Source organism: Antennarius striatus, chromosome 2, assembly GCF_040054535.1.
Source record: "Antennarius striatus isolate MH-2024 chromosome 2, ASM4005453v1, whole genome shotgun sequence".
Classification (NCBI taxonomy): Eukaryota; Metazoa; Chordata; class Actinopteri; order Lophiiformes; family Antennariidae; genus Antennarius; species Antennarius striatus.
Genome location: NC_090777.1, coordinates 12,312,242 through 12,340,083, shown reverse-complemented (window position 1 = coordinate 12,340,083; position 27,842 = coordinate 12,312,242). Strand labels below are relative to the sequence as shown.

The following is a 27,842-nucleotide window of genomic DNA, read 5'->3' as shown; positions in this document are numbered from 1 at the left end:
CTCATGTACATATATATAAACAACATTCACCTGGGATGTGAAAGTGATACTTGTCAGGAAATCTGCCTCAATACTCTACATTATATGCTTTTAATGGGTGAAAAGGCTGTATATCAAGGCCTGTGGAGAATTTCCTCGAGATATGAAAGACATATCTTCAGTGTTCAGCTCTGAAGTAAAATGTCTAATCAATATATGATAATGGATCAGAAAAGAATTCATAAGTCCCTTTGTCTGTATTGCACATTTAAAATACAATACAGTGATGCTCAGATGGGAAAAATATTGCAAAAGCCAGGATAGCAAGTTAAAAAATTAAAAAATAATTTAAATGAGTTAAAATAAAAAGAAAAATTATAATTTCAGCTTGTCAACAAAAATAGTATGAGTGTTTGGTCCGACTGCAGAAAGCATCTCAAATTGAAATAAACCCATGGAAACTGGACTATGGATGGAAAAAGGAGGAAGGAGGTAACAAAAATATGTAATGCGGGCTCTGATAAGCAGCTGAAGACGAGACATCTCATCTTCAAGAAAAGAAAGAAGAAAGAAGGATGAGTAGATTATGATTATTTCATCTTCAAACAGATGAATGATTAATGTACAATGAAGACTGGAGGTCTTAACAGTGAAGCAAAACTTGTAAAATTGAATAAAAAAGTGTCACATATTTTGTCATTGCACTTATTCTACTGCTGCTGCTCCACGGTCAATTCGAAATTTTAATTGTGGTCATAAAATCACGTATGCAGTTTATGGTGCAACATTGTTGTGATGACAGAACACGGAGAGTAAGATTTCTCTGGAAAAAAGGTGTGATAGAGGTTTGTCTTGTTCATCACATAGAATACTGCTTCTCAAGACACACCACATAAACATTTAAAAAAAAATCCTAGACCAGATGGATCTCGCAAAAATGTCTTTAATTTGAGTAGATATTAAAAAATTTTTTTAAAAATCTGAAAATTTGATCAGTCCTTGCGCGCTGAAGGTCAAAACACAACTTTAAAATCATGGCTGGGGTTGTCAGTGCTGTCATGTTAGCATTCATCTTAAAATGCTTCTTAAAACAATGCAGTTTTTGTCCCAGTCGCAGAATACTGGACTAACTCAATACTCTCCATCGAGTGCTGGAGGGTTCATGGGAGTTTGCCCAACCAGTCCACATGTGTTATGTTGATCTGGAGAAGCATTCGATCATGTCCCTCAGTATCTTATGGGGAGTGCTTTGGGAGTATGGGGATCAGGCCCTTTGCTGAGAGCTGTCCAGTCCCTGTATGACCAAAGTTGGAGCTTTGTTCACATTGCCGGCAGTAAATCAGACCTGTTCCAGATGCATGTTGGACTTCGGTAGGGCTGCCCTCTATCACCGGTTCTGTTCATAATCTTCATGGACAGAATTTCTAGGTGCAGCCAGGATCCGGACGGAGTCCGGTTTGGGGACCAAAGGATTTCATTTCAGTTTTTTGCAGACGATAATGTCCTGTTGGCCTCATCAAACCTAGTCTACCTTGTGTGTGTTGGGGATGAGGGGGGATTTTTCCTGTGTAAACATTTTTATATTGTTTTTATGTAAAGCACTTTGGGCTACACACTTTGTATGAAAAGCGCTTTATAAATAAAGTTTGATTGATTGACTGATTAAATCAGCTTGACAGTTTGACAACTTTACATAGGTGTACTGGACTTGCAGGCATGTCGTTCTTCTGGTTTTGGGCTCCTACCCCCAGAGTAGCCACATCTGTCTGAGGTGATTTCCATAATTTTAAAGTTTTTCACTGTCTATAAAAGCAGTGTATTATAATAAATGTACACTGTAAGGTTCTATGTTGACAACATTGTTAATAAATTACTGTATGAGGGCTTGGTTTGGCACTATTGTGAGGTCTGAGCAGGAGACAGAACAAAAGAGGGAGAGTGAGATGTTTATCAGTGTTTAGGCGGAGCCTGTGTCAGTCAGTAGTCACTAGCAGCTCATGCTGTCATACAATGGACCGCATACGGCAGACATTACACAATGTTGGTGGTGAGTCCACTCGAACCATGCCTTCCTATAAGGTTTTTCTTCTGCGAAGTTAGTTTGACTTTTAAATCAAATTAAATCAAGCAAATGAGCAACTTCAATTGACTATAGAGCTATTATCCGATGAAGAATTTGTAGATTAATTGCATAGAACTACTGTGTTTCACCTCAGGTTTTTTTACTCACTGATGTGGCGATAACGATGCAATGACTGCACAGTTATAACTCCATGATGGTTTGTTAAGCGGATTATGTGACAGAATGTAAGAATGGCCAAGCAAAAGTTTGTTATAGAGGCTATACAGTTTTTCAAAATTCAGACAATTGTTGCCATCTCTTTATCTTTTCCTTACTTTTCTTTTCTTGGAATTGTGATGTTCCTCTTTAGGTCTTGAGGTCAATGTGATTTTTAACACGCTGTTTTTCCTTATGCTAAGAAAGGCCAGTACCAGCTGAAGTTAGTAAACTTTGAATTGCAAGAAAACCATGCTTCACATGAAACGCAGGGACTCAGCCAGAAGCACCTGGTGGTACGTCGAGGGAAACCTTTCAAAGTCACTCTGCTGTTTGGGCATCAGCTGTGGAATCCTCACTCTGAAATACTTGTCCTGGAAGTTTGGCTAGGTAGGATACAGCATTGAGTTTACTCAAATATCAAGTAAGACTGTGAGTTATGAAGATAAAAATATACAAGTGTTACTTTTTTGAATCTAAACATTGCATTTTTTAGCAAAAAAACAACAACAAACAAATGCCCCCCCCTCAACAAATACAGTAATCATAAGAAAAGCTTACATATTTTTTCCCAAATAATGAACAAGACTGACATTGTCTTCAACTGAGAGCAGGAAAGACAATTATCTTAAGTCACACCACATCAGGTTAACTGCTGTAAATATATACAGTAATCCCTCGTGCATTTGCGTTTCCAGATGCCCGGCTTCCTTTCCCTTTGTATTTTTAGTAGGTAGCGACGCTTGCTTATTTTATTGGCTGACAGCATCCGGAAGTGCCTGCGTTCCGTGAGTCTCGGAACACAGCGCACTACCGTACATTAAAGAAACACTTAGAAGCACTTTAAACAATCTATAAAAGTGTGGGAAAAGGTAATACAGTACAAGGTGGTTTAATATCAGTATGGGAGGGTTCATAAATGTCTAAATTACCGTAAATAATAAAATAAATAGTTTGGCGCAATATCGCAAAATTTTGTTTTTTGCAGGTGGTCCTGTAACCCATTAACCATGAGTATCAAGCGATTACTGTATATTTAAATATATATACATATACATATATATATATATATATATACATACATATATATATATATATGTGCTGAATATATATATATATACCATATATATATACCGTGTATGTATATATATATATATATATTCAGCATATATATATATATATTCAGCATATATATATATATATATATATATATATATATATGGGCGGCACGGTGGCGCAGTGGGTAGCACTGCCGCCTCACAACACGGCGGACCCGGGTTCGAGTCCCGCTCTGTGCGGAGTTCGCATGCTCTCCCCGTGTCTGCGTGGGTTCTCTCCGGGTTCTCCGGCTTCCTCCCACCTCCAAAAGCATGCGTTTCAGGTTGATTGGCTGGTCCCAAATTGCCCGTAGGAATGAGTGTGTGTGTGAGTGGTTGTCTGTCTTTGTGTGTGGCTCCGCGGTGCACTGGCGTCGTGCCCGGAGTGTCCCCTGCCTCACGCCCTATGCCACTGGGATAGGCTCCAGCTCCCCGTGACCCGCTGCGGCGGATACAGCGGTGGTCATATGACAATGAATGAATGAATGAATATATATATATATTCAGCATATATATTCAGCAGGGTTTTAATTAGATTAATTAATTACACAGCAAATTTTAAAAAAAAATTTTAAATTCAGTTTATTTTTCTCTTTCCAGACATGTTATTACAACATATTTCACTTTCATCAGTGCTAAAGCATCAACAACATCCGAAAAGAAAAAAAGGGTTAACGGGTAGAAGCCATTGGCTTGTAAGATTCCTTTCCCCTAAATTATCAACAAAACATCTCTCTCATTAGAATATGTAATCAACAAACTCAGACATTAAAAGTCTTCAACCGGCTCATACATTGAATTTTGACAGACGTTCATATCCTTATCCACTTCCAGATATTAGCCTTTTACCCTAGAGTATAACCATGTTTACATCCTTCCTAGGAACACAAGGTTTGTTAACATCATGGATAGTCAAAACTAGAAGTTGACCTTGCCAGTGTTCTCCACAAGAATATAATGATCATATTAACCTCTTTCAGCAGACAGTGTTTATCCAAGAATTAACCAGTTTGTTGCAGACACTTTAACAGTTTTACATGGTATTATATTGTCAAAAGATATCAACATGCTCTTTCAAGTCTCAAAGTTAATGTTATCCCATGTTATCACAAATACATGTTGTTGTTTTTTTTGTTTAGGGTTGTTGTTTTTTTGGGTTTTTTTTTGTTCATTAGTCTGTGTTTCTGACATCAATGGTGTTGATTTTTCCGACTGTTCCATGAAATACTTGACGTGTCCAAAATTGTAGAGCTCCCAATATTGAAGTGACTCTGTTGTACTGATCTTTGGTGTAGTAAGAATTCTTGTCCGTCTTTATTGCTCATATTTCACCAACTCCTCTGCACTCCTGATCACCATTGTTTTCATCTGGTCTGGAGAAAGCACCTTTGTTTTGATGAAGATCCTGCAGTTGTTGGTCCAGGTGTTGTCGATCAGCCCATTTTTCTTCAGTTGTCGAGCTTTTTTTTAGCAATATCAGCATTCTTTTTAGTGAGATTCTCATTAATGTAGACATTTTTTCCTTTCAGTTTGAAGCCTTGTTTAGGAAGAGCAGTCTTGTGTTTGCTGAATTTTATCAGCACTGCAGGTGGTCTCCTACCTCCAGATGGTAATGGGTGACATGTCTCAATCTGGTCCGGCTCGATGTTAATTTCCAGGTCCTCAGTTGAGAAATCACCTGTTGTTCCACCGATTCAAAATCAGTGCTGTGTTCAGTTTCCACTCCTCTTGTCACGGCATGAGCATAATTTCTTGGCTTAAGTGGGATGCCGGTGATGATCACATCATTTATTTGAAGGCTTTGTTTGAATTCCTCCATTCTTTGTTGCCCTTGCTCTGCTCCTTTCTGCATTTTTTCCATGTAGTCCTCCACTTTTTGAATGTGGTTATTTAACGGTTTCAGCTTTTCTTCCAGCCCCTTATTAAGTTCCCTGTTCAACTTTTCGAAGTCACTCCTTAGCATCACAGTTCTCTGTAGCTCATCCATCCCAGAGGCCGGCCATTCAAGAGTTACTTTCATATTTTTATCCTCATGTTTATTCTCAGACTCCTCGGATTTCTCTTTTCCTTTCGGCATTTTGAAGGAGTCAGTGAGAGTTAATGAGTGTTTATCCAATACGAATTTGAGAGAGATAGCAAAGTTATGAGAGAGAGACAGAAGAAAAGACGTCTGCTCACATTGAAAACCGGAAGTATGCGCTATAAAAATTAATGCAATTAATCGTGAGTGGCAAGTCAATGCCCAAGCATTTTAAATTTGGCCCATTGAGGGACTCGTAGGCTGCAGTGACGTTACTTCCTACCTGCGCCACTAGTCAAAAGCAGGGTGACTGACAACAGAGATGGACGCGACACAGGAGAGCGAGGCAAGCCCACTCGGACCTTTGGGCGGAAAGTTTATTTATAAAAAGAACAAAGACTATCAACAAAAATACAGTGATTCTGTGCTGTAGACCCCTCCGTCAGTCTGCCCCAGGGCAGCTGTGGCTACACACGTAGCTTACCATCACCAAGTATGAAGGAGGAGTGCATGAATAATGGATCTGATGCAAAGCGTCTTTGATTGTTCAGAAAAGCTCTATATAAATGTAATCCATTATTATTATTATAATAATTATTATTATTATTGTCATTATTATTATTATTTGTACCTTTTGTAAAGGAGAATTTTCATATCACCTCAGCAGCTCCAGCCTAACGAATTATTTAAATGTAAAACATGTCAAGGACACAGAGTTGAACATTAGCTTACCCTTTTAAAGGAAAAGCCTGTTGGCATCTTGCTATTGCTGTTGCCTTATTTAGAGGCATGTTATACTACTCATTGTGAATTGCTGTATTGAGTCAGTTTTAGTATTTGATTGAGAGTCTGCATATGTGCCTATTTGAGACTCAGCCTTATTTTATTTCTGAATTTTATTTATTTTATTTAACTGTATTTGTATTGCATTTTTAAGAAATGCACCTGGCCTCATTGGTTTGCTGATGTGCTTGGCCTTTTTTCTTTTGAATTTCATTTATAAAGCACACTTAACCACTAAAAATGTAGATTTCAGATCTTCTCTTCTTGGTGTATTCTATTGATTAGTCATGCACTACAAGTTTGTAATGTCCTAGAATTCAAATTCTTTATTTGGGGGTCTTTAGCAGGTATGAGATTAAAATGGGATTACTTAAATTAATTTATTACAAATCCTGTAATTAATTAGATTATTTTTTTTAATCACCTGACAGCACTATATATATATATATATATATATATATATATATATATATATATATATATATATATATATATACACACACATATATATATATATTTAAAATTGGTTGTGTCGTGTTCAAGGGATGTGGAGACCAGCTGGCAGACATTTATATCAAGGATCCCGAGGTGTTCCCAGGCCAACCAAGAGATGTAGTCCCTCCAGCGCGTCCTAGGTCTCCCCCAAGGTCTCTTCCCGGTAGGACATGCCAGGAACACCTCCCCAGGGAGGCATCTAGGAGACATCCGGAACAAATGCCCGAGCCACGGCAGCTGGAGCTGCTCGAGGACGAGGACCCGCGGCTCTACTCCGAGCTTCTCCTTGGTGACTGCACTATCTTATGACTACCCTATCTCTGAGGGTGCGCCTGAGGGCGCGCCCAGCCACTCTACGGAGGAAACTCATTTTAACTGCTTGTATCCGGGATCTTGTCCTTTCGGTCATGACCCAAAGCTTATGACCATAGGTGAGAGTAGGAACGTAGATTGACCGATAAATCAAGAGCTTTGTCTTGGACTCAGCCCCTTCTTCACCATGACAGACTGCATCAATTTGGAAGCTGCACTGATCTGACTGTCAATCTCACGTTCCATTCTTCCCTCACTCATGAACAAGACCCCATCATTGAACCGCATCATCATGAAAATATGCTTCAGAACCACCACCATTATTCCATGTGATGAAGACATCCTCGGTATCCCACTTCAATGACTGTCATTCAACTGCGATCAATATGATCACAATGAAGCACAAAACCCATCAGAAGGCCCACCAAAAACCCTGATTCTGAACCCTGTGTGGTTCACATATTGTGCAAGCTACTCCAAATATGACACTGTCACCACCACCTTTCACCTTGTCCTCACTTATGTGTACTGGAAGAGCACTTGTTTCCAAATGCTGATTTACGTCTGGTCACCATTTATAATAAAGATTACCTTATCAATGGGGCATCACGGTGGCGCAGTGGTTAGCGCTGCCACCTCACAACACGGCGGACCCGGGTTTGAGTCCTGCTCTGTTCTTTCCGGGTTCTCCAGCTTCCTCCCACCTCCAACAGAATGCACTTCAGGTTGATTGGCCGGTCCAAATTGCCCTTAGGAATGAGTGTGTGTGCATGGTTGTATGTCTTTGTGTGGCTCCGCGGTGCACTGGCGTCGTGCCCGGAGTGTCCCCTGCCTCACGCCCTATGCCGCCGAGATAGGCTCCGGCTCCTCGTGCCCCGCTGTGGCGGATGCAGCGGTGGTAATCTGAAAATGACTGACCGACTGACCTTATCAATGACAGAATTTGACCTGTTCAAACTTGAACATCCCCCTCTACCTCTGGATCCAGACTTACTGACTGGAAAACTGCAGTCAGTCTGAATCAGGCAGCAACTCCAACACCATTGAGCAGTAAGGCCTGCTCATTCCAGCAAGAATAGGAGTCAATATTCTGCTGCCTTAGACTGGCATGTCTGCCATCCAGCCATGTCCCCTGTGTGGTACAGTTTGACCCAAACAATTTGCAGTAATAGACTTTTGACTGTTGAACTGTTGAAGTTACCTGTGAAACAGGATTGGAACACTAATTTACTTTCAAGACATTGACGATTAAAGGTCTCTCTTCTCAATACCATCCCTGCTCCATATACTAGCATTAGCTTATGAAAGTCATCATAAGCTACTGCACATACTTGATTATTAAAATTTCAACTTTATATAATTTGTGTTAAGGAAGACATGTGCTTTCTTCATACAGGGGATATGTCGGAACGGATCCCTGTCCAGCTCTTTGACAAGGGGCCAAACCCCCCGGGCTGGTCAGCCAAAATCTACCCGGGTGACATGCGTACTCATTCAGCCACCATTCATGTCTGCTCTTCTGCTCGATCCTCGGTGGGACTTTATCACCTCCTGGTCCACATGGAGACTATAAGTAACAGAAAAAGCTTTGTAGTTGGCAAATTTGTGCTGCTTTGCAACCCATGGCTGAGAGGTGGGTCCATGAATTAATAATCCTTCCTGTTACCGTCCACATCATCTGGTTATTGAATGTATGCCATAAAACTATCTTTGATTTTCAGAGGATCCAGTGTACATGCCACTGGATGTCCAAATACAAGAGTATATGAAGAGTGATTATGGGATAGTGTACATGGGAACCCCTCAAAATATTTGTAGGCTGCCCTGGTCATTTGGTCAGGTATGTGAAATTTAACAATGAAGTACTGTGATCATATGACGAAACAAATCAATGTATGGGACAAGGAAACCAACAAGCTGAGTTAAAATGTCGAACAAACAAACCTGTTTCAGACGACCATTTAGATCTAACCTCTCCAAGCACTGAACTGGATTAAAGAAGGACTTTGATGTCTGAAAAAGCTGCAAGAGTTGCTAAAGGTATACAACAGCCAATAACAAAATAAATTTGTCCTTTTTGAAATGTAAGAGGCCAATAAGGTAATAACTGGTCAATAACATAATAAAAGTCAATCTGCCTTTTGATTCAGGACTTACTGAAAGGTCACAATGTTGTGTCTAAAATACCTTAAATAAACAAAAAACTAGCAATTAGATGATTTCCTGGTCAGTCGCTGTTATTCTTTAACCTGTGAGGCTTTCGTAGCCAAGACGTATACAGTACTCACTTTCTCTTGGGAATGTTCTGAATTTGTGTTATGATCCCCACCCAGAGCACCAACACCAACCTCACCCTTATATACATATGGATAATCTTAATCTTCTCACCTAGTGTCAGCATCAGTGTGTCCACTCTCACCTGCTTAGGTTCATTTGCCGGTGACTACTTGCTAAACACTTTACCAAGTAACCCCAAACAAGAAAAACAGCAATACACAATGTCATAAACAGTGATTGGCTGTGCCGGTCTTCATCTGTATTGGTTGGATGAGTGGGCATCTTAAACAGGAAACTACACAAAGTTTATCCAGTGGTTTGAATTTATATATACTGTGTGTGTGTGTGTGTATATATATATATATATATATATATATATATATATATAAAATATATATAAAATTTACATATATATAAAAAATATATATAAAATTTACACACACACACACACACACACACACACACACACACACACACACACACACACACACACACACACACACACACACACACACACACACACACACACACGTATATATGTGAACGCTGCATTAGTGTCACCATTTTCAAAGAACAAAACCAAGACAGTGCATGAACTCACATCTTTAATGCAGCTGGTTTTATGAGTGTTTCTCCAGGGTGTGTGACTTTCCCTGTTTTGTGATCAGGTAAGCAACTTTGTAGGATGCTGTGAGGATCAGTTTGTTGATGGGTGCAAAGCCAAGAACAGGCAGAGTAGCTTTTTAGTTGTATCTGGCTCTCTTCACGTTGAATTCATCAAGCGTTGTGTTCTTGTCTTCCCCATCTCCATGCAGCATAAGGAAGTGTTCCTTTAGTTTTGCTGGTGCGAGATTAGAGTTGCTCAACTTTGCATTGCAAATCATGCAGAACGCTGATTCCCATCACGTTCCGTTATATATGTAAATCCACGTTGCACATACTCGTCCGACCACTTTGTTTGTTGCTCAACATAGTTACTATGGATTAAAATATTAAGAAAGAAATCAGACGATGTACCATCACGACAGGCATAAATCGACTACTGAGTGGGCAAAATCCCCTGTAGCACAGGTAGGCCAATCGATGTAGCGTGATAACCCTCAACCAGTGATTGCTAAGGAGGATGTGTCATCACGAATTGACAAGATGTGCCATGCGTACACTTTGACAAAACAGCCATCACATCGTGTTGGGTATTTTGTCCTGTACGCAATCTCCGCCGAACCCAAGATCGACTAAGGTTTGATGGAACCCAGGTTAAGAACCACCATGTTGATCAGTTCGTGTCAGAAGACCAAGTTTGGCTGTATAATCTTGAAGAGTTAAACATTAGTGAGATCAGTGGTGAATGAATTGTATGGCTGAATGGAAAGTGGTTTTGCAAAAAAAAAAAAAAAGTTAATCCAAACACAAAATTTACAAGTTGATCTTAAATTTGAGGAAGGCAACAAGGGACATTGGGCATAGGGTAATGAACCTGACTGCCACTTCCAGCAGGACTTGACAGCTCTGTCTCATGCAGGTAGAAAATAAGTGTTTGTGCCAATTATTGTAAGAGTGTAACACAACTGTAATCCAGCTATCTTTGTGTTTTCATGTGAGAAGTATGAGCCTGGGGTCCTTGAGGCATGTCTGCAAATTCTGCAAGTCAGTCCACAGCATCTCAGTGATAAACGCAAAGACTACATTCTGCGAGCAGACCCCGCCTACCTCAGCAGAGTGATTTGTGCCATGGTGAGAGGCAACAATTTTAAATATTACCTCTCATTCCAAATTAACTATGAATCACATTGATGATCTAACTGGATGCAAGCATTGTTTGTTTCACTATGAAGTATCAAACAACGGTCAGTAGTGTGTCTCCTCCTGTCCTAGGTGAATTGTAATGATGACTTGGGTATTTTGAGGGGGAAGTGGCAGGGCAGCTACAAAGGAGGTGTTAAGCCTACAGAGTGGATTGGGAGTGCTGACATCCTTCACCGCTGGGTTGCATCCAACTGCAGCCCTGTGAGCTATGGGCAGTGCTGGGTCTTTGCATCTGTCCTCTGCACAGGTACTTAGAATTAGTGGCTAGAATTAGGTCTGATACCTAAACATCATCATCACCCTCTCTAATAAAAAACAGCTATTCAGAAGTTGCAACTGATCAGACCAGCATCAATCATACTTGATTGAGAGTTCAGTTTCTTACATTATTTCTAAAGTCTTTTAATGTATAATAGCACTCTTTGTATTATTACTCTCTCACCACAACACAACAATCAATTCCAGAATATGCTGAAAAAGCACAACGTAGAGTACATGTGTCAAACGCAAGGCCCGAGGGCAAAAGGTGGCCAGCCACATCATTTATGTGGCCCGCAAGAGCATAAACGATAAGAGATAAAAAGATAATAAGTCAAAAGTACAAAAGTATGCTTTGACCAAAACTACATTTCCCACTATGCAGTAATCAAGCCCATTTTAACATTGAAAAAAAAAGAAGGTTTTGAACAAAGTTGATGTCACACCTTGTGTTTGATGTTGTTTTTCTTGAATCCTTTGGTTAGTTTGATACTTGATTTACAGTTATGTGGGTTTAATAACCTGACAAATTAAAATTATCTATGTTATAACAGAGAAACAAGTGAAGAGGTTTTTTCTGTGCAACTGTAATGTTTGTAACTTGAGTATGTAATAGATTCAGTTATTTAATATTAAGTAGTTATATTTATTTTAGATTACGCTGAGTTACATTTGGTTACATTTATAAGTTACATCTGGCCCTTTGAGGACAGCCATTATGCTGATGTGGGTCTCCGTGAAAATGAGTTTGACACTCCTGATCTAGAGGATTATAACAAGTGCAAATTATTTCATAGCTGGCATAAGTCTGTGATTAGTTTGTGAAGGAAATGTTTGTAAGTGTTTCTATAAGAGACTTTGTGTTTCAGTTATGCGAGTGTTGGGGATCCCTTCCAGGGTGGTGACAGTTTTCAACGCAGCTCATGACACTGATGGCAGCAGGAACGTTGAAGAATATTACTCAACCAAGGGAGAAAAGCTCAACTTGTCGAAGGACAGCATTTGGTTTGTATTTCTTGATAATTACATATGAGTCTATTAATCAGTAAAAAACTGGAAGCATTCAGATTTATAAACACTTTTTGACCAATGGTGTACAGGTATACTTACGTCATTTTGAGTTACGTCTATTTCAACTACAGTATTTTCCGCACTATAAGGCACACCTAAGAGCCTATAATTTTCTCATAAATCTACAGTGTGCTTTATAATCCGATGTGCCTTATAGTGCAGAAAATACTGTATACAGTACGTCATTTTACTCCACTTTGTGTCTGCCTGCCACTAATACTGGAATTGTAAAATCTCTAGTAAACCATTAAAAACACATAACATCATGTTACTGTACAATAAATAAGAATAAAAACACATATCATATTATTAGTCCGTAGTAACCCGCGTTACCCGCAATGAGGAAGAAGCGTCAGTCTACGAGATGGCAATGTACGCCATCTCATACAGCAATGTTTTCTGTACTATAAAACTTAAAAAATAAAACTTAATTGTTTGTAAGCTTAAAATAGATTTATATTAATCAAATATTCTTAAAAAATGCATTCATAAAGAACAGTACAGAACTGGGAACGGTTATCTTCGGTTTAGCCTGGTAACAAGTTAATTCAACACGTTTTTTGACTTACTTTACATGTCTTGGAAACATTTGACAACGTAAGCCAAGGTTTACCTGTATATGTGTGTGCATCCATACCTGTGTGTGGTGTCGTAGGAACTTCCATGTGTGGGTAGAGTCCTGGATGAGGCGACCAGACCTCTCTGCAGAGTTTGATGGTTGGCAGGTTGTGGATCCGACCCCCCAGGAGAAGAGTGCAGGTATGTTCCTTCTTCAAATGGTGCTGTTAATTATTCTGATTCATATATTTATCTGTTTTAAAAGTTTTATCAAAGTAAATTGAAAATGTATGGACATTTCAGACATAATGACTAATACAACATATTTGTTTTTGCTAATTAACATTCATTCATTCATTCATTCATCTTCTGAACCACTTTATCCGCTATAGCGGATCACGGGGAGCTGGAACCTATCCCAGCTGTCTCAGGGCGTGAGGCGGGGGAATCTCCGGGCACGACGTCAGTGCGCCGCGGAGCCGCAGTGACGGACAACCATTCACGCACACACTCATACTCTACGGGCAATTTTTAAACAGCCAATTAACCTAAAGCGCCTGTTTTTGGAGGTGGGAGGAAGCCAGAAAACCCTGAGAGAACCCACGCAGACACGGGGAGAACATGCAAACTCCGCACAGAGCGAGACTCGAACCCAGACCCACCTTGCTGTGCGGCAACAGCGCTACCCACTGCGCCACCGTGCCACCCTGATAATTAACAGTTAACTTACATTTTTTGCAGGGGTTTTCTGCTGTGGTCCTTGTCCAGTAACCGCCATCCAGCAGCATTTCCTCAACACACAATACGACTCCTCATTCGTCCATGCCTCAGTTGATGCTGACATCGTACGCCTAATTGTGCGTAATGGACATGTTGTGGGGAGGATGGTGGAGAGTGAATGGGTGGGCCAGCTCATATACACCAAGAGCATCGGCTCAGACAAACCAGAGAACCTGACACACTCTTACAAGAGCAAAAAGAGTAAGGCAATCCCATCTGTCTGTAAGGTTTCCATGGTTACACATTTACCTGGATGAATGCAGTTTAGTGTATCTATGTGTAATGAAACAGTATAACAAATACAACGTATATAGGCAGTGGACGCGTTGCACAAGAATTCTTCTCACCAGTTTCTGTCTATGAGTCACTCTTGATGCATGTAAAGAACAAAACAAACAAAAACAAACATCTTTTGAATGTTTCTTTGCACAGGATAAAAGAGCCAGTGAGGAGACAGAAGAAGAACCTGTGGCTTCATTAAAAAAAAAAGAGAGCTGCAAAATACCAGTTTTTATACTGGTTGTATCACTTTATTTTGTTGTATTTATTAGCCTGACCAGGCTGGTCCGTGAAATTATTGTCTGACAAACAAACAAACACAAAAAATGTTAGAAACCACAGATCTAGACCACATGCCTCTGCAAGTGATTTTCTGAATATAGCTTTAGTGACATCGTGACCCGTCTGACTACCTCAGCAGGACAGTGACGATTTTCACGTACACCCTTATCATATGAGAATAGTCATCATTATACCAAGACAATCAAAGATACAATCATAATCATACCGTCTTCCCAATAAATTTCTAAATCAAATCACCTGTTTTCCTCCTGAAGGGCTACCTTTACACAACCTTAAAACTTTACACAAACTCTAAAATGGAGGACACCATCATTACATCAACATGTTGAGTGTTGGGGTGATGAAATTTTGATTCAACCCAATGTGTTTACATGAATTTGTCAGAGTCAATGCTTGTATTTTCCAATTTGCTAAAGCGTCAAGCTTGAATAAGAGAGCGTGCTCCCCCCTCTTGCTCTCTCTATTAGAGGGAGAGGCCATCTCACCAAATCCAGAGACCAAGATATGCAGATATAATGTGAGGATTGATTGATCTGACATGCAGGTCATCCTGATTGTTGTAATACCACAGGTGATCATTCTGTTTCAAAGACAAGTCTCTTTTATAACAGGGGCTTTCCAGCAATGAAAAAGTTACACAGCGTGAATCATCTAATTTTATGATCACTAGCAGAAAGAAATCCGTTTGCCTTCCTGATGAAGTGTAGCACATTTGTTTGCTTTTGACAGTTGCATATTTCATGATACAATGTCTCTCTTTCAAACGACAGTGTTTACTTCCATTCGTTCTCCTTTGCAGTCCAGGCAGATGCTGGATGGACCAGGTAAGCGTCCCTTCCACTCATGCTGTCCCAGTATGATTGTTTATTGTACTGGAGACCTTCTAACAGTTCTTATCTAAAGGTTTATTCCCATGTCCTACCCATACCATACCATATCAGATACAAACATGTATGCTATAAAGTAGAAGTATGCAAAGCAGTGGGAACATCACTAATATTAGTTAATAATGAATCATTCATCCATGATTTGTCTGAATTCACTTACAAATCCAGACATTCTTACCTAAATAATCAAACCTCTTCTGTGGTGATCACCACTGTATATTAAAAAGTCCTGAAATGCATAATTCATTATCATTATGCTTGGATCATTACTTCTAGTGGACATTTATCAAAGGAAAACTTTACTTTTCTAAGACTGGTGAAAATTTCAGTCCAAAGTGAATTATTTGTCTCACTGAAGCCATTTATTTATGACCCCAGTTTTCCAACATGTATGAGAGCTCCCATTTAATCTAAATGCATACAGTTTCACATTATAATTTGGAGTGAAAAAGAGGCACCTATCAGACTATTAGAATATTATTCGAGCTGTGTTTCTTAAATTAAACACTTTAATTATTTCACAGGTCAAGTAACGTAACAGTAATACCTTATGGGTTTGAAAGCACTAAAACTGTCCAAGTAGCAGAAGTTACTTTACCTTCATAAAATATTCTCTGTGGGTTCATCTTGTGACTTTATAAACCTAAAGAAAACATCTCCATGTCTACATGCAGCAAGAATATCCCCCAGTGTAGAAGTGTCCTTGAATGTCGATGGTGTGCCATCAGTGGGTGACAGCATCATCATCTGTGTGACGGTTGCAAACAAGTCAAGCCGCCCCAGGGTCCTTGTTGAACACCTTGATGCACAGCTGAAGGAATACAATAGGAACCCACGGGAGAGTTTTTGGAGAACACACAAATTAGTGCACATACAGGCAGGTGAAGGTGAGGAATCCTGCACAGCAGGAACAGCATTTATTTTTCAGTACAATTTGGTAAGTTCTTGTAGTAACTACTATTTTATTTTTTTATATAAGAAACATCAAGAAACCCCTAAGCAAACTAAGGGTTATTTGCAACTTCTAGTTAAAGAGTTGTGTTTCTGTCATGTTTTTCTCCTCAAATCCTTTATGATCTCTGCAGTCTTGAAGCTTTGCCACACCATCCTTCCCTCTGAGTATGAGGCGGTACTGGCAGGTAATGACATTGTGAATGTAGCCGTGGTGTTAAAGGACGTCAGGACCAAAGAAAGATTCCTGGCAGTGCACGAGTTCAGTGTTAGTTCCCCACTGATTACAATACAGGTATACTGGCATCAGCATTCTTATCTGCTGTTTCAAAAGCAAACAAAGCATGTATAGCCTGGTTTTCTTCTCACTTGATATCTTTGCTAACTTTTCACCACATGTATTATGATTACTGCCTCATTGTGATTGAACATCAGTCCTATGGAGAAGTAGTAATGTTTCTTGATGCTCTGTTGTATGGAGTGTGATTTAAAGTCTAAATGTAACAAAGGGACATAAACCTGACAAAGATGAGCTGATTTAATACCATTATATATGATATGCATATATATATGACTTTTTATCTCATCTTTTGAAAAAAACTAGATAGAAGGGGGGAACAACATCCAGATGAAGAAGGAATACACGACCCACGTTTCCTTCATCAACATGTTCCCCAAAATCCTGTCCGGTGCTGTATTAACCGTGGAGGGATTTGGCCTGTTGCAGTACAAACACAGATCCAGGTAAGCCTGTTCACACTTCAAGGCATACAGTCAATCCATCTGCTCATGTGATGTTTATGGTTGCCGTCTTCAGAGACAGTCAGTCTGTGAGGCCACATTCCAATGATGCTGGCACAGTTGTTTTGTTTGTGCTGTTTTGTTCGACATGTCGGAGGAATGTGGTGTGAGAATGCTGTCAGGTATGTAGCTGCAGCGGTGGGTACGTTATGCTACTACCAAGAAGCTGTGGGAATAGAGTAAGGCCTGAATTTCACACTAAATGACAACATGTTCAGTTGTTGTTTTACGACGTTGTACTTCAGGTCATCACATCAATGTACATTCTTCAATATTTCATCATCACCAAAGAGCTCAAAGTTTTGAATCTTCCATACTAATTGCAATATTTTTTCAGAAATTGTGCATGTGATATCAATCACATCCTGGTGCCTACCTTTTACTGTTCTTCAGCATTTCACAGTAAAACATAAAGACAGAAAATTAAAAAAAAAAATTCCTGAAAAAATTGAAGACTCATCATGTTCAGCTACTCAAACAGCCACAAAACCTTCAAATTAAAAGAAATTTCTGGTTATTGTTTGGTTTTAAAGCGGATGACATCATCGTTTTAATAAAGAGGCACCAGAAAAATATTCTACAAATTTAGCAATAAATATTTCTTTATTCAGTCTGCTGCCATAATGTTTTAGAAACGTGGAATTTTGAGACTTTATTCATGCTCAAATGGAAGACTATTTGACTTGAGAGGATCTAGACCATGAAACGGCCCATAAAGTCTCGTTATCACTGACAGAGAACATCTTGTGACAAAGCAGAAAGTTCCTGTCTGTTTTTTTTTGTTTGTTTAACTTTTAAGTGAAGTAGACACTTTTCATTTAATCTATTCAAACCTGTTATGTAACTTCTTGGAATGCCATAGTGTAGTGAATTCAACTCGACAACCTTCTTTTTTCTCTAACTTCTGTCGAGCTGGTTTAAAGTCCAGTCATGTAATTTTTTTTCATTGGCATGGAAAACATGGCAACTATTTAAACCCAAAAAGGAATGAGTTATTTAAAACAAAATTCAGAGGTAATACATCACCATGGTAAACACTTGAACAATTGATTTGCAAGGTATTTTCAACTTTTTGGCTTGACAGTGGGTAGAACATGATGTTCAGGAGCCAGACTAATTTCTGCTGTGGTTTCTTGAATAATTAGGACTATTAATCAAAGCTCATCAGCAACACGCACTCACACAGAAAAATTATGTTTACAGTCTGGAGCGGAGCGTCAAATAACTTGCCAATTGAACTATTAAGTCACCATCCAATATTACAGACTCTTACAATGGATCTGTTTCCACCCTGGAGATTTTAAGGATGTTCTTATCTCACCAGATTGGTTCTCCTGCAGCCTGGTCACAGAATAGTGAAGACAGTGTCCATCATGGCCACGTCGCCCGGCACCAAACTGCTAATGGCCACATTCACACACAGCAGCAGCCCCGGGATCACCTCAAGGAGCTTCCACAAAGTCTCTGTTCAAACTGAATGACACTGAGGGCTCTGTACGCCCTAAAACACCAACAATAAATTACTTTTTATCCCAAGCATACCATGATTTCATTTGAAAAAAAGTGTATTTTTATTCTTATGAAAATTTTGATTGATTTTATTTTACTCACAATACTTACTTAATAATATTTATGTAGTTCACCAGACATTATTCGTGTGTAAATCTACAGTATATAGATACTATAGAATGAACAATTTATTTACAATTTGTTTTAACTCTAAATGTAATATTATTTAATCAGTGGTGCAGTAATAATATGAAGAAACACACGCGTACTGGTATATTTAATTCATAACAAACGTTCACAGGCTGAGGAATGAGGCATGATCAGGTGACTGTCATTGGTGTCTGGCATTTGGATGTGGCCACAACCAATGAGAGAGGAGACTGACTCATGTTAACACCAATCAGACATGTCGCAGCGTCACAGTTCATTTGTTGCTTCTGTTTCCTCCTGGTTCGGTGTTGTATTGTTAGAGCTACTGTATATTTTTGTTTTTTCGACTTTCCTGGTTTGTGTTTTGTATTTGGATGTTTTCCAAACTGCTTTATCCAGACAAGGTCAGTTCAAAATTCAAGGACAACCAGAGAACTGTGCACAGAGAGCTTTTGTCAGGCACCGACAATCCCTTTCATAACAGATTGGACAGAAAGTAAAATTCTGATGAAAGCAGACTGTTGTGATAACATTTAGATCTCATTTAGCTGACTTATCAGCTAACTCAACAACTATTATTGGAGGGGACTTCAACATAGCTCTGAATCCCTCAGTGGATCGATCCAATACAGTATTTCAATAGTACAAGCAAAACAACTACAGTCAACTAAAGTTCTGCAGCATTATATGAAAGATTTTGGTTTAGACAACATTTGGAGACTCAAAAACACATCGAAAAATGAATACACTTACTTTGCAGTGCATCAATCATTTTCAAGAATTGACTTTTTCCTCACAAATAATTCCATTGCACATAAAACTTCTATTAGAATTCATTTATTATTAGTGATCATGCACTGATATCCCTCAGCCTACAAGCAGTTAACTACCATAAACCTCCACAGACTTAGCGCTTCAACACTTTTCCGCTTAAAGATCCAGAATTTTGATAAAATAATAAGGCAAGAACGGGCAGAATTTTTAAAATATAATGAATTTCCTGATTCCTTCCTAACATTGGGAAACTGGGAAGGCTGTAATCATGGGTAAAAAATATACTCCTCATACAAAAAAACCCAAACAAACAAGAACAAATGCAAACAGAAATTGAAGAAAAACCAAATATCTGTAGCCGCTGAGAAAAGACTGCGATACACTGAAAAGAGTTCAGGAACATTAAATAACCAAATTGTAAGACTTGCTTAAGTTCATGAACAGGCCACAGATATTAAAAATTTGCACAAGCAATGGTCCAATAATGGGCAGAGAAAAGGATCTTCCCCCAAGACTAAAAACTTAATCAAAAGGGAAATAAAAATACAACACGAACACCAACAGACCTATCAGGTCTCAATTACCTGCATGAGCACTGCAGGATGGCCAGGATGACTGCAATCAGGGAGCCAAGGCTGGAGCACTCACCAAGCTCCGTGCCCAACACACACACTCACACAGCAAAAAAACCAAAAAGACAAGGGATAAAGTATGACACGCAAAGGGTGTGTGAAACAACTAAACTCACAAATAAAGGGGAGTGTGGAGCTGAAGTGAGGGACCCCGACCACTGATGGCTCCACTGTCTGAATAGTTCCACTGTCACCGGCCCCGCAGCACTCATGCAAGGGAAAGAACAATTAAAAACACACTAAAAGTTAGCGGGACTGCCGCCACAGTCCAATATGTTGTCTTGGGGGAAAATGCAAGCCTAAAATAAATACAATGAGTATAAAAGGGCACAATAGCCTAACCGATAAAATCGAACAAAATAAAACAATAGAAACCAAATGATGAAACAAAACTATGAAAACAAAACAGCAGTGGCAGTCTGTCTACACTGAAAGAAGACAGGTCAAATAAATACCTCTGCCAGATCAACTAATTTGTACACAAAAGAAATTGTCCTTTTACCTCCTGTGGAACAATCCTCTCCAGGAATCCACCTGTGTGGACATGAGGGAAGCCGCTGAACAAAATCACCATGTGACAAAAAAAATCTAAGAACACGTACAAAGCACATAAACATAAAAACAGAAGACAACTTACAACAGCATGTGTAGCAGTCAACTCCTAGCCACAAAGGAAGCATGGTAACACCTTATACCAATTCCTGGCTGATTGGTAGGAGGAGCTGACTGCTACCCAACTCTGGTGGCTCAGGAGGGACATTTTCTACCGGTCACACATCTAACAGAGGATTATGCAATAAATCCATATGAAAAATTGTGGTCTGAACTACAGAATGCAAAACTAAATCTTGATGATATCCAGTCAAAGAAAACAGAATTCTTACAACAACAACTGAGATGTAACAATTTCAAACATAACAATAAATCCGGCAAATTTCTTGCGAACCAACTCCAACGCAACAGAGAAAAATCTTTCATAACAACAATCCAGGATCCCATCCATCCATCCATCTTCCACTGCTTATCTGGAATCGGGTCGCGGGGGCAGCAGCTTCAACAAAGAGCCCCAAGCTTCCCTTTCCCCGGCCACATCCACTAGCTCTGACTGGGGGATTCCAAGGCATTCCCAGGCCAGTGTTGAGATGTAATCCCTCCACCTGGTCCTGGGTCTGCCTCAAGGTCTCCTCCCAGCTGGACATGCCATAAACACTTCCTTAGGGAGGTGCCTTGGAGGCATCAACAACAGATGCCCAAACCACCTCAGCTGACTCCTTTCCACACGAAGGCCAAACCACCTCACGAAGGCCTTTCCACACGAAGGCCAAACCACCTCAGCTGACTCCTTTCCCTTCTCTGAGCCCCTTGCGAACAGCAGTGTTTCTCACCCTATCTCTAAGGGAGACACCAGGTATCTGCTTGAGAAAGCCCATTTCCGCCACTTGTATCCGCAATCTCGTTCTTTCGGTCATGACCCATCGCTCATGACCATAGATAATGGTAGGAACGAAGATTGAACGGTAGATTGAGAACTTTGCCTGTCGGCTTCGCTCCCTCTTTGTGACAACAGTGCGGTAAAGCTACTGCAATACCGTTCCTGCTGCCCCAATTATCAGTCCAATCTCATGCTCCATTGTTCCCTCACTCGTGAATAGGACCCCAAGATACTTAAACTCCTTCACTTGTGGAAGGACCTCATTCCCCACTCGGAGAAGGTAGTCCACCGGCTTCGTGCTGAGGAACCATGGCCTCAGATTTGGAGGTGCTGATCCTCATCCCTGCCGCTTCACACTCAGCTGCAAACCAGACCAGTGAGTGCTGCAGGTCACAGGCCGATGACGCAAATAGGACCATATCATCTGCAAAAAGCAGCGATGCAATCCTTAGGCCACCAAACTGTAACCCCTCCTCACCTCGACTACGCCTCGTGGCGTAGTCGTGGTGAAAATCACGAACAGATTTGGTGATTTTCACCAAATCTCTTTTTAAAAAGAGGAACCACCACCCCAGTCTACCACTCTTTTGGCACTGTCCCAGACTTCCACGCAATGTTAAAGAGGCGTGTCATCCACGACAGCCCCTCAACACCCAGAGCCTTAAGCTTTTCCGGGCGAATCTCATCAACACCCGGGGCTTTGCCACCGTGAAGTTGTTTAACGACCCCGGTGACTTTGCCCAGAGAGATTGACTCGAATCCCCATCCTCCAGCTCTGCCTCTGCAACAGAGGACAGGTCAGTTGGGGTAGTTGGATTCAGGAGTTCCTCAAAGTGTTCCTTCCACCGACCGACAACCTCCTCAGTTGAGGTCAACACTGTCCCACCCTTGCTGTACACAGCTTGGATGGTCCCCCGTTGCCCCCTCCTGAGGTGTCGGACAGTCCTCCAGAACAACTTTGGTGCCGTCCGATAGTCCTTCTCCATGACCTCTCCAAGTTTCAAGTTTATTTATTTTTATATAGCCCAGATTCACAAACAATGTCTCAAAGGGCTTTACAATCTGCACATGGATGATATCCCTCTGACCTTTGTGCGCTGCAAGCAGTACAACCCTCACATCGGATAAGGAACAACTTCCCCCAAAACCCTTTTAATAGGGGAAAAACTGGATGGGAGAAACCTCAGGAAGACTGCAGAGGAGGGACCCCTCTTCCAGGAGTGGACAAACGAAGCAATAGATATCGCTACAGATTAACAACACACTAATAATAACAATGACAATAACAATAATAAATGTATAAAAAAGGCACGCTGATCCATCCAGTAGAGCGAGTCACCACCAGCCGATGAAGCACACAGAGGTCACCGATTGCTGAGGATCCACCACTCTGAGGACAAACCAAACAAATCAAGTCATTGATCTCAAAAAAGTTATAGTTTAAGATTACTCTGCCAAAATCCAAAACCACAGCAGAACCAAATGAGGCAGAACCAGCACTCCCCTAGTGGATGTTGAAACAGGAGAATTGTGCAGCTTGTGATATCGCCAGCCACGGAAGCGGACAGAGGTAGCCGATTGCCGATGATACACCACACAAAGGCCTGAGAGAGAGAACAGGAGAAGGACGGAGAGATAGAGAGAGCAGGGGCGAGAGTGGTGCGAGAGGGACCAGAATAGCAGAGGATTAATGGGAGGCAGGGGCCTAACTAAGAAATCCTATGGTTTGTCGGCAGGACTAGGCTAAACCTAAACATTGAGACTGCCACCCCGATATTACTTATATGTTAGGTAGAACAGATACGTTTTGAGTCTAGATTTAAAGACATCTACGGATTCAGACTGTCTAATACCTATAGGGAGATTATTCTCCAAACTCCTCCCACACCCTCTGTGTTTCCTCCATCACAGCCAAGGCTGCAGTCGTTTTGGCCTCTCAGTACCCTGAAACTGCTTCAAGAGTCCCCAGAGGGAACATGCCCTTGAAGGCCTCCTCCTAGAGTTTGCCAAAAAACACCTGAAGGACTCCCAGACAATGAGAAATAAGATTCTCTGGTCTGATGAGAAGAAGACTGAACTTTTTGGCATTAATTCTAAGCGGTATGTGTGGAGAAAACCAGGCACTGTTCATCACCTGCCCAATACAATCCCAACAGTGAAACATGGTGGTCGCAGCATCATGCTATGGGGGTGTTTTTCAGCTGCAGGGACAGGACGACTGGTTGCAATTGAAGGAAAGATGAATGCAGCCAAGTACAGAGATATCCTGGAGGAAAACCTCTTCAAGAGTGCTCAGGACCTCAGACTGGGCCGAAGGTTGAGTATCCCCACACCCGCCCTGCGCCTCACACCTGATGCAACTCCGAAATAAAACAAGGTCCAACCCCTGTCCAGGAGTTTGGATCCAGAACCGAGGCTATGCGTGGAGGTAAGCCCCACCAGATCCAACTGGTAACGCTCCACCTCCAACACAAGCTCTGGCTCCTTGCCCTCCAGTGAAGTGACATTCCGTGTCCCCAAAGCCAGCTTCTGCCACCCGGGTCTGGTCCGTCATGACCCCCTGTCGTCACTGCCACCCATATGGCAACGCACCCGACCCCATCGATCTGCCCTGCAGGTGGTGGGTCCACAGTGGTAGCAGTGGTAGGAAGAGTCCACGTTGCCTTTTTGGGCTGAGCCCGCTGGGCCCCGTGGAAGACCCAGTCATCAGGTGCTCGCTGATGGGCCCTCCATCCAGGCCTGGCTCCAGATGTGGGCCCTGGGCTTCTTCCGAGCAGGGTCACTTGTTTCCCTTTTAGTCTTGCATGAGGTCTGCTGAACCACTCTTTGTCTGGCCCTTCACCTGAGACCTGTTTGCCTGGGGTGATCCTACCAGGAGTACAAGACTCCCGACAACATAGCTCCCAGGATCCTTAGGGCACACAAACCTCTCCACCACAATAAGGTGATGGTTCCTTGGAGAAGCATTCCAGGATCCCTCTGGTAAGTATTCCCAATCACCTCTTGAAATTAATGACGTCTTCTATAGATATTATCATAACTAATATTCAATCACTGTGAAGACGATATTCACAATTTCCTCACCTATTTAAACCTACCCAATCTAAAATCTGGAGACAGAGACATTGAAGACGCTCTGCTGACTAATAATAATAATAATAATAATAATAATAATAATAATAATAATAATAATAATAATAATAATAATAATAATAATAATAATCGTCATCATCATAATCATAATCATAATCATAATCATAATAAATCTTTATTGTCCACCGGGGTGGAAATTCATCTTTGGCTCACCAGACTTAAAGACAAGACATTTAAGACACAATACAGCAGTGAGGATCACACCATAGAAAAGATAAGAAACTAGCACTAAGAAGAGATAGTCCAACATTAAAAAATCTGCTTCATCATCATCATTATCATTATCATCATCACCATCATTACCACCATTACCATCACCACCACCGTCATGCAGTAGGTCATTCTGTCAAATTAAGAATGTTGTCTGGTCTGGGGACAAAAGACTTCTTATAAATATTTTTGGTCGCTAGCGGAACTCTAGCGCCTACCAGAGTTCAGAAGCACAAACTCTCTGGAGAGAGGATGGGAGCTATCCGCTGTGATGCTCAGAGCTTTCTTCCTCACCCTCTCCTTGTACAATAGGCTCAAGGCCTTTTGGGGATTGCCAATGATTTTGCTAGCCATTGACACAATCCTAGACAGTTTGTTCAGGAATTTACAGTTTAAGTGACCAAACCAGGCAGAAAGATGAAATGTCAAAACACTCTCAATCATGGTCTTGTACACAAGTTCTAAGACCTGCTGACTAACACTGAAGCTATTCAGCTGTCTGAGTAGATAAAGTCGCTGGGAAAATTTCTTGTAAATATACTCTGTGTTACCAGAGAAGCTCATCTGGAAGTCTAGAACTGTGCCTAGGTATTTGAAGTCCTCCACAGATTCTGTAAGTTGGTCATTCAGGGAGACTGGCAGTATAGTAATATCTTGCTTGAGCATGATTAATTCCTTTGTCTTGCCTACGTTGATTTCTAGCTGGCTGGTGTGACACCACCCTTCAAGTGCTACAGTTGAGAAAGATAGGCATCTACACCACAGGGGTCTGATTTAGGTAACAGGGCAACTAAGGCCACATCATCTGAATACTTAAATAGTTTGAAATATTGCTCACTGATCATAAATTCATTAGTAAAAAGAGAGAATAACACAGGGGACAATGCACTTCCTTGTGGGCAGCCTGTGCTCACAGTGAGCACCTGTGATGTGTTCTCCCTGGCACAAACCTTTTGTGGGCGACAAGAAAGAAAATCCCTAAACCACAAGATTAGACTGGGATGTACTTTAAAATCAGCAGCCCTTTTCAGCAGGATATGGATCTTCATTGAATTAAAAGCTGAGCTAAAATCTATGAATAAGACCCTAACATATCCTTTAGAGTGCACAAGATGTTGTATGACTGCATGAAGCATGGTCAGTAATGCATCGTCTGTACCTCTGTTCCTCTTATATGCAAATTGAAATGGGTCCATTCTCATTAACACCAATGCAGTTAGGAGGTTAACCAGGACTCCTTCCATAGTTTTACACAGTGCAGACGTTAAAGCAATAGGCCGGAAATCATTAGGTGAGCTTGCGCCTGGCTTCTTGGGCACAGGCCTGATTATAGTGTTTCCATTATAGTGGCACTGTGCCGCTGTCTAAGAGAAGCTGAAACAGCCTGGTTAACACTCCCTTAAGTTGGAAATAGCAATCTTTAAGAACCCTAGGCTTCAGACTGTCAGGGCCCAGGACCTTGTCTGGCTTGAGTCTTAAGATTCAGGAAGCAACCTCATCCTCCTTGATGACTAAGGGGGTTGCTCTTGGAAGATTATTACATATTTCATCACATTCCATACTGTCATTCAAAGTGTCAAATCTACAGTAGAATCTATTCAGGTCATTGACATCGATTTGACTACTAGGACTCTCAGCCTTTTGGGGGGATCTGCCCATTAGGGTGTTTAGCCCCTTCCAAGCTTGTTTCTCATTTCCATTTACAAACTTGCTCTCTGTTTTGTTTTTAAAATCTAGTTTTGCCTTAAGGATCGCTCCTCTTAGCTTCCTCCTTTTCTCATGGACCAAATCCATGTTGCCAGCACAGAAAGCAAGTTTCCTTTCATTAATGTAGCCCTACAGCTCTTTAGACACCCAGGACTTGTTGTTCTGAAAAATTCTGATTGTTTTCTTTTCAGACGCAGTGTTTTCAAAGAAAGTTACATGTGATGTGATAGTATCAGTCAGTTCATGAACATCCTGGCTGGACTCAAAGAAGGTGTCCCAAGTAGTGTTCTCGAGGCAGTCCTTGTTGTTCTCTGCTCCTATCAGACCTCACCAGTATCTCCTTGGAGACAGGTTTTGTTCTCTTCACCACAGTTCTGTACTTTGGAAGTAGATGAATGATGTTATGGTCCGATTTTCAGAGTTGGGTCTGCATACGCTTTTATAGGCACTGGCGACATTTCCATAGCATTGGTCAATAGTCACATTTAGGCGAGTGGGGCAGTCCACATATTTCTCGAGGGTTGGCAAGTGTTCAGGTAGGTTGCATGAGGTAAAATCCCCGAGAGCCAAGATCGCTTGGTCTGCAGAGCGAGTGAGAGCATTTTTATAACTCTCGGCTATTCTCTCCCCTGCAGCCTCATAATTAGGACCAGGGACATACGTGAGAATAATCATGATCTGTCCAAATTCCCGTGGACTGTAAAAGGGTCTGAAAGAAACAGTTAATATTTCAAAGTCTGGGGTGCACACTTGCTCTCGTATGCAGAATTGTGTGGCCCAGCTGTTGTCCAGAAACATACACAGCCCTCCTCCGATGGATTTACAGGAGTTGCGCTTTTCCCGATCTGCTCTGATTGTAGTGTAACCAGGTAGGCTTGGGGTCATGTGTTGCTCTTTAAGCCACGTTTCTGTAAAACAGACCAGATTACTTTGCCTGAATTCACAGTCATGTTTGGCTCTCGCCGCGAGCTAATCCAGCTTGTTGTTTACAGAGCGCACATTTGACAGGGTAATAAAAGGGACTGGGACCCTGCTGCCGCGTCTCCACAGCCGCCTCTCGATCTCCGCTTTTTCCTCTGTCCTCTGGCTTCCAGACCAGCCTTCAGCCCGTTGGATTTGACCACAGTCCGCAGGTAGATCAGCTGAGAAGCGAACGCTGGTTGAGCTCAGTGACAGCAGCTTCTCCCGGGAGTAGTTGATAGTGCTTTGTTCACCTGCCAAACACAAGCTGCTCCCAGGTGCGAACGCCCCGAGGCAAAAAATGATCGATAGCGGTGTGAAATCCATGATCATAGGCTACTTTAGGTTACCAAGTGCAGCGCACATTTCACCGGTGTAAT

At 41.2% G+C, this 27,842-nt stretch overlaps 1 protein-coding gene across 6 annotated transcripts; it reads left to right on the top strand.

Moving 5' to 3' along the window:
- Window positions 1-1,965: 1,965 nt before the first annotated feature.
- LOC137589280 (protein-glutamine gamma-glutamyltransferase 5-like) lies at window positions 1,966-18,467 on the top strand. Of its 6 annotated transcripts, none has more exons than XM_068306942.1 (14): window positions 1,966-2,026; window positions 2,465-2,647; window positions 8,361-8,597; window positions 8,686-8,804; window positions 10,847-10,975; window positions 11,117-11,294; window positions 12,175-12,310; window positions 13,032-13,135; window positions 13,676-13,915; window positions 15,067-15,120; window positions 15,858-16,070; window positions 16,269-16,429; window positions 16,739-16,878; window positions 18,260-18,467. In XM_068306942.1, the coding sequence occupies exons 1-14, from the start codon at window positions 1,990-1,992 to the stop codon at window positions 18,414-18,416; spliced, it is 2,088 nt and encodes a 695-aa protein (XP_068163043.1). In that variant the 5' UTR covers window positions 1,966-1,989; the 3' UTR covers window positions 18,417-18,467. The 6 variants fall into 6 exon arrangements, with proteins under 6 accessions (XP_068163043.1, XP_068163034.1, XP_068163051.1 ...); XM_068306933.1 differs by having other exon boundaries at window positions 10,844-10,975; XM_068306950.1 differs by having other exon boundaries at window positions 1,997-2,026; window positions 2,461-2,647; window positions 10,844-10,975.
- The last annotated feature ends 9,375 nt before the right edge of the window (window positions 18,468-27,842 follow it).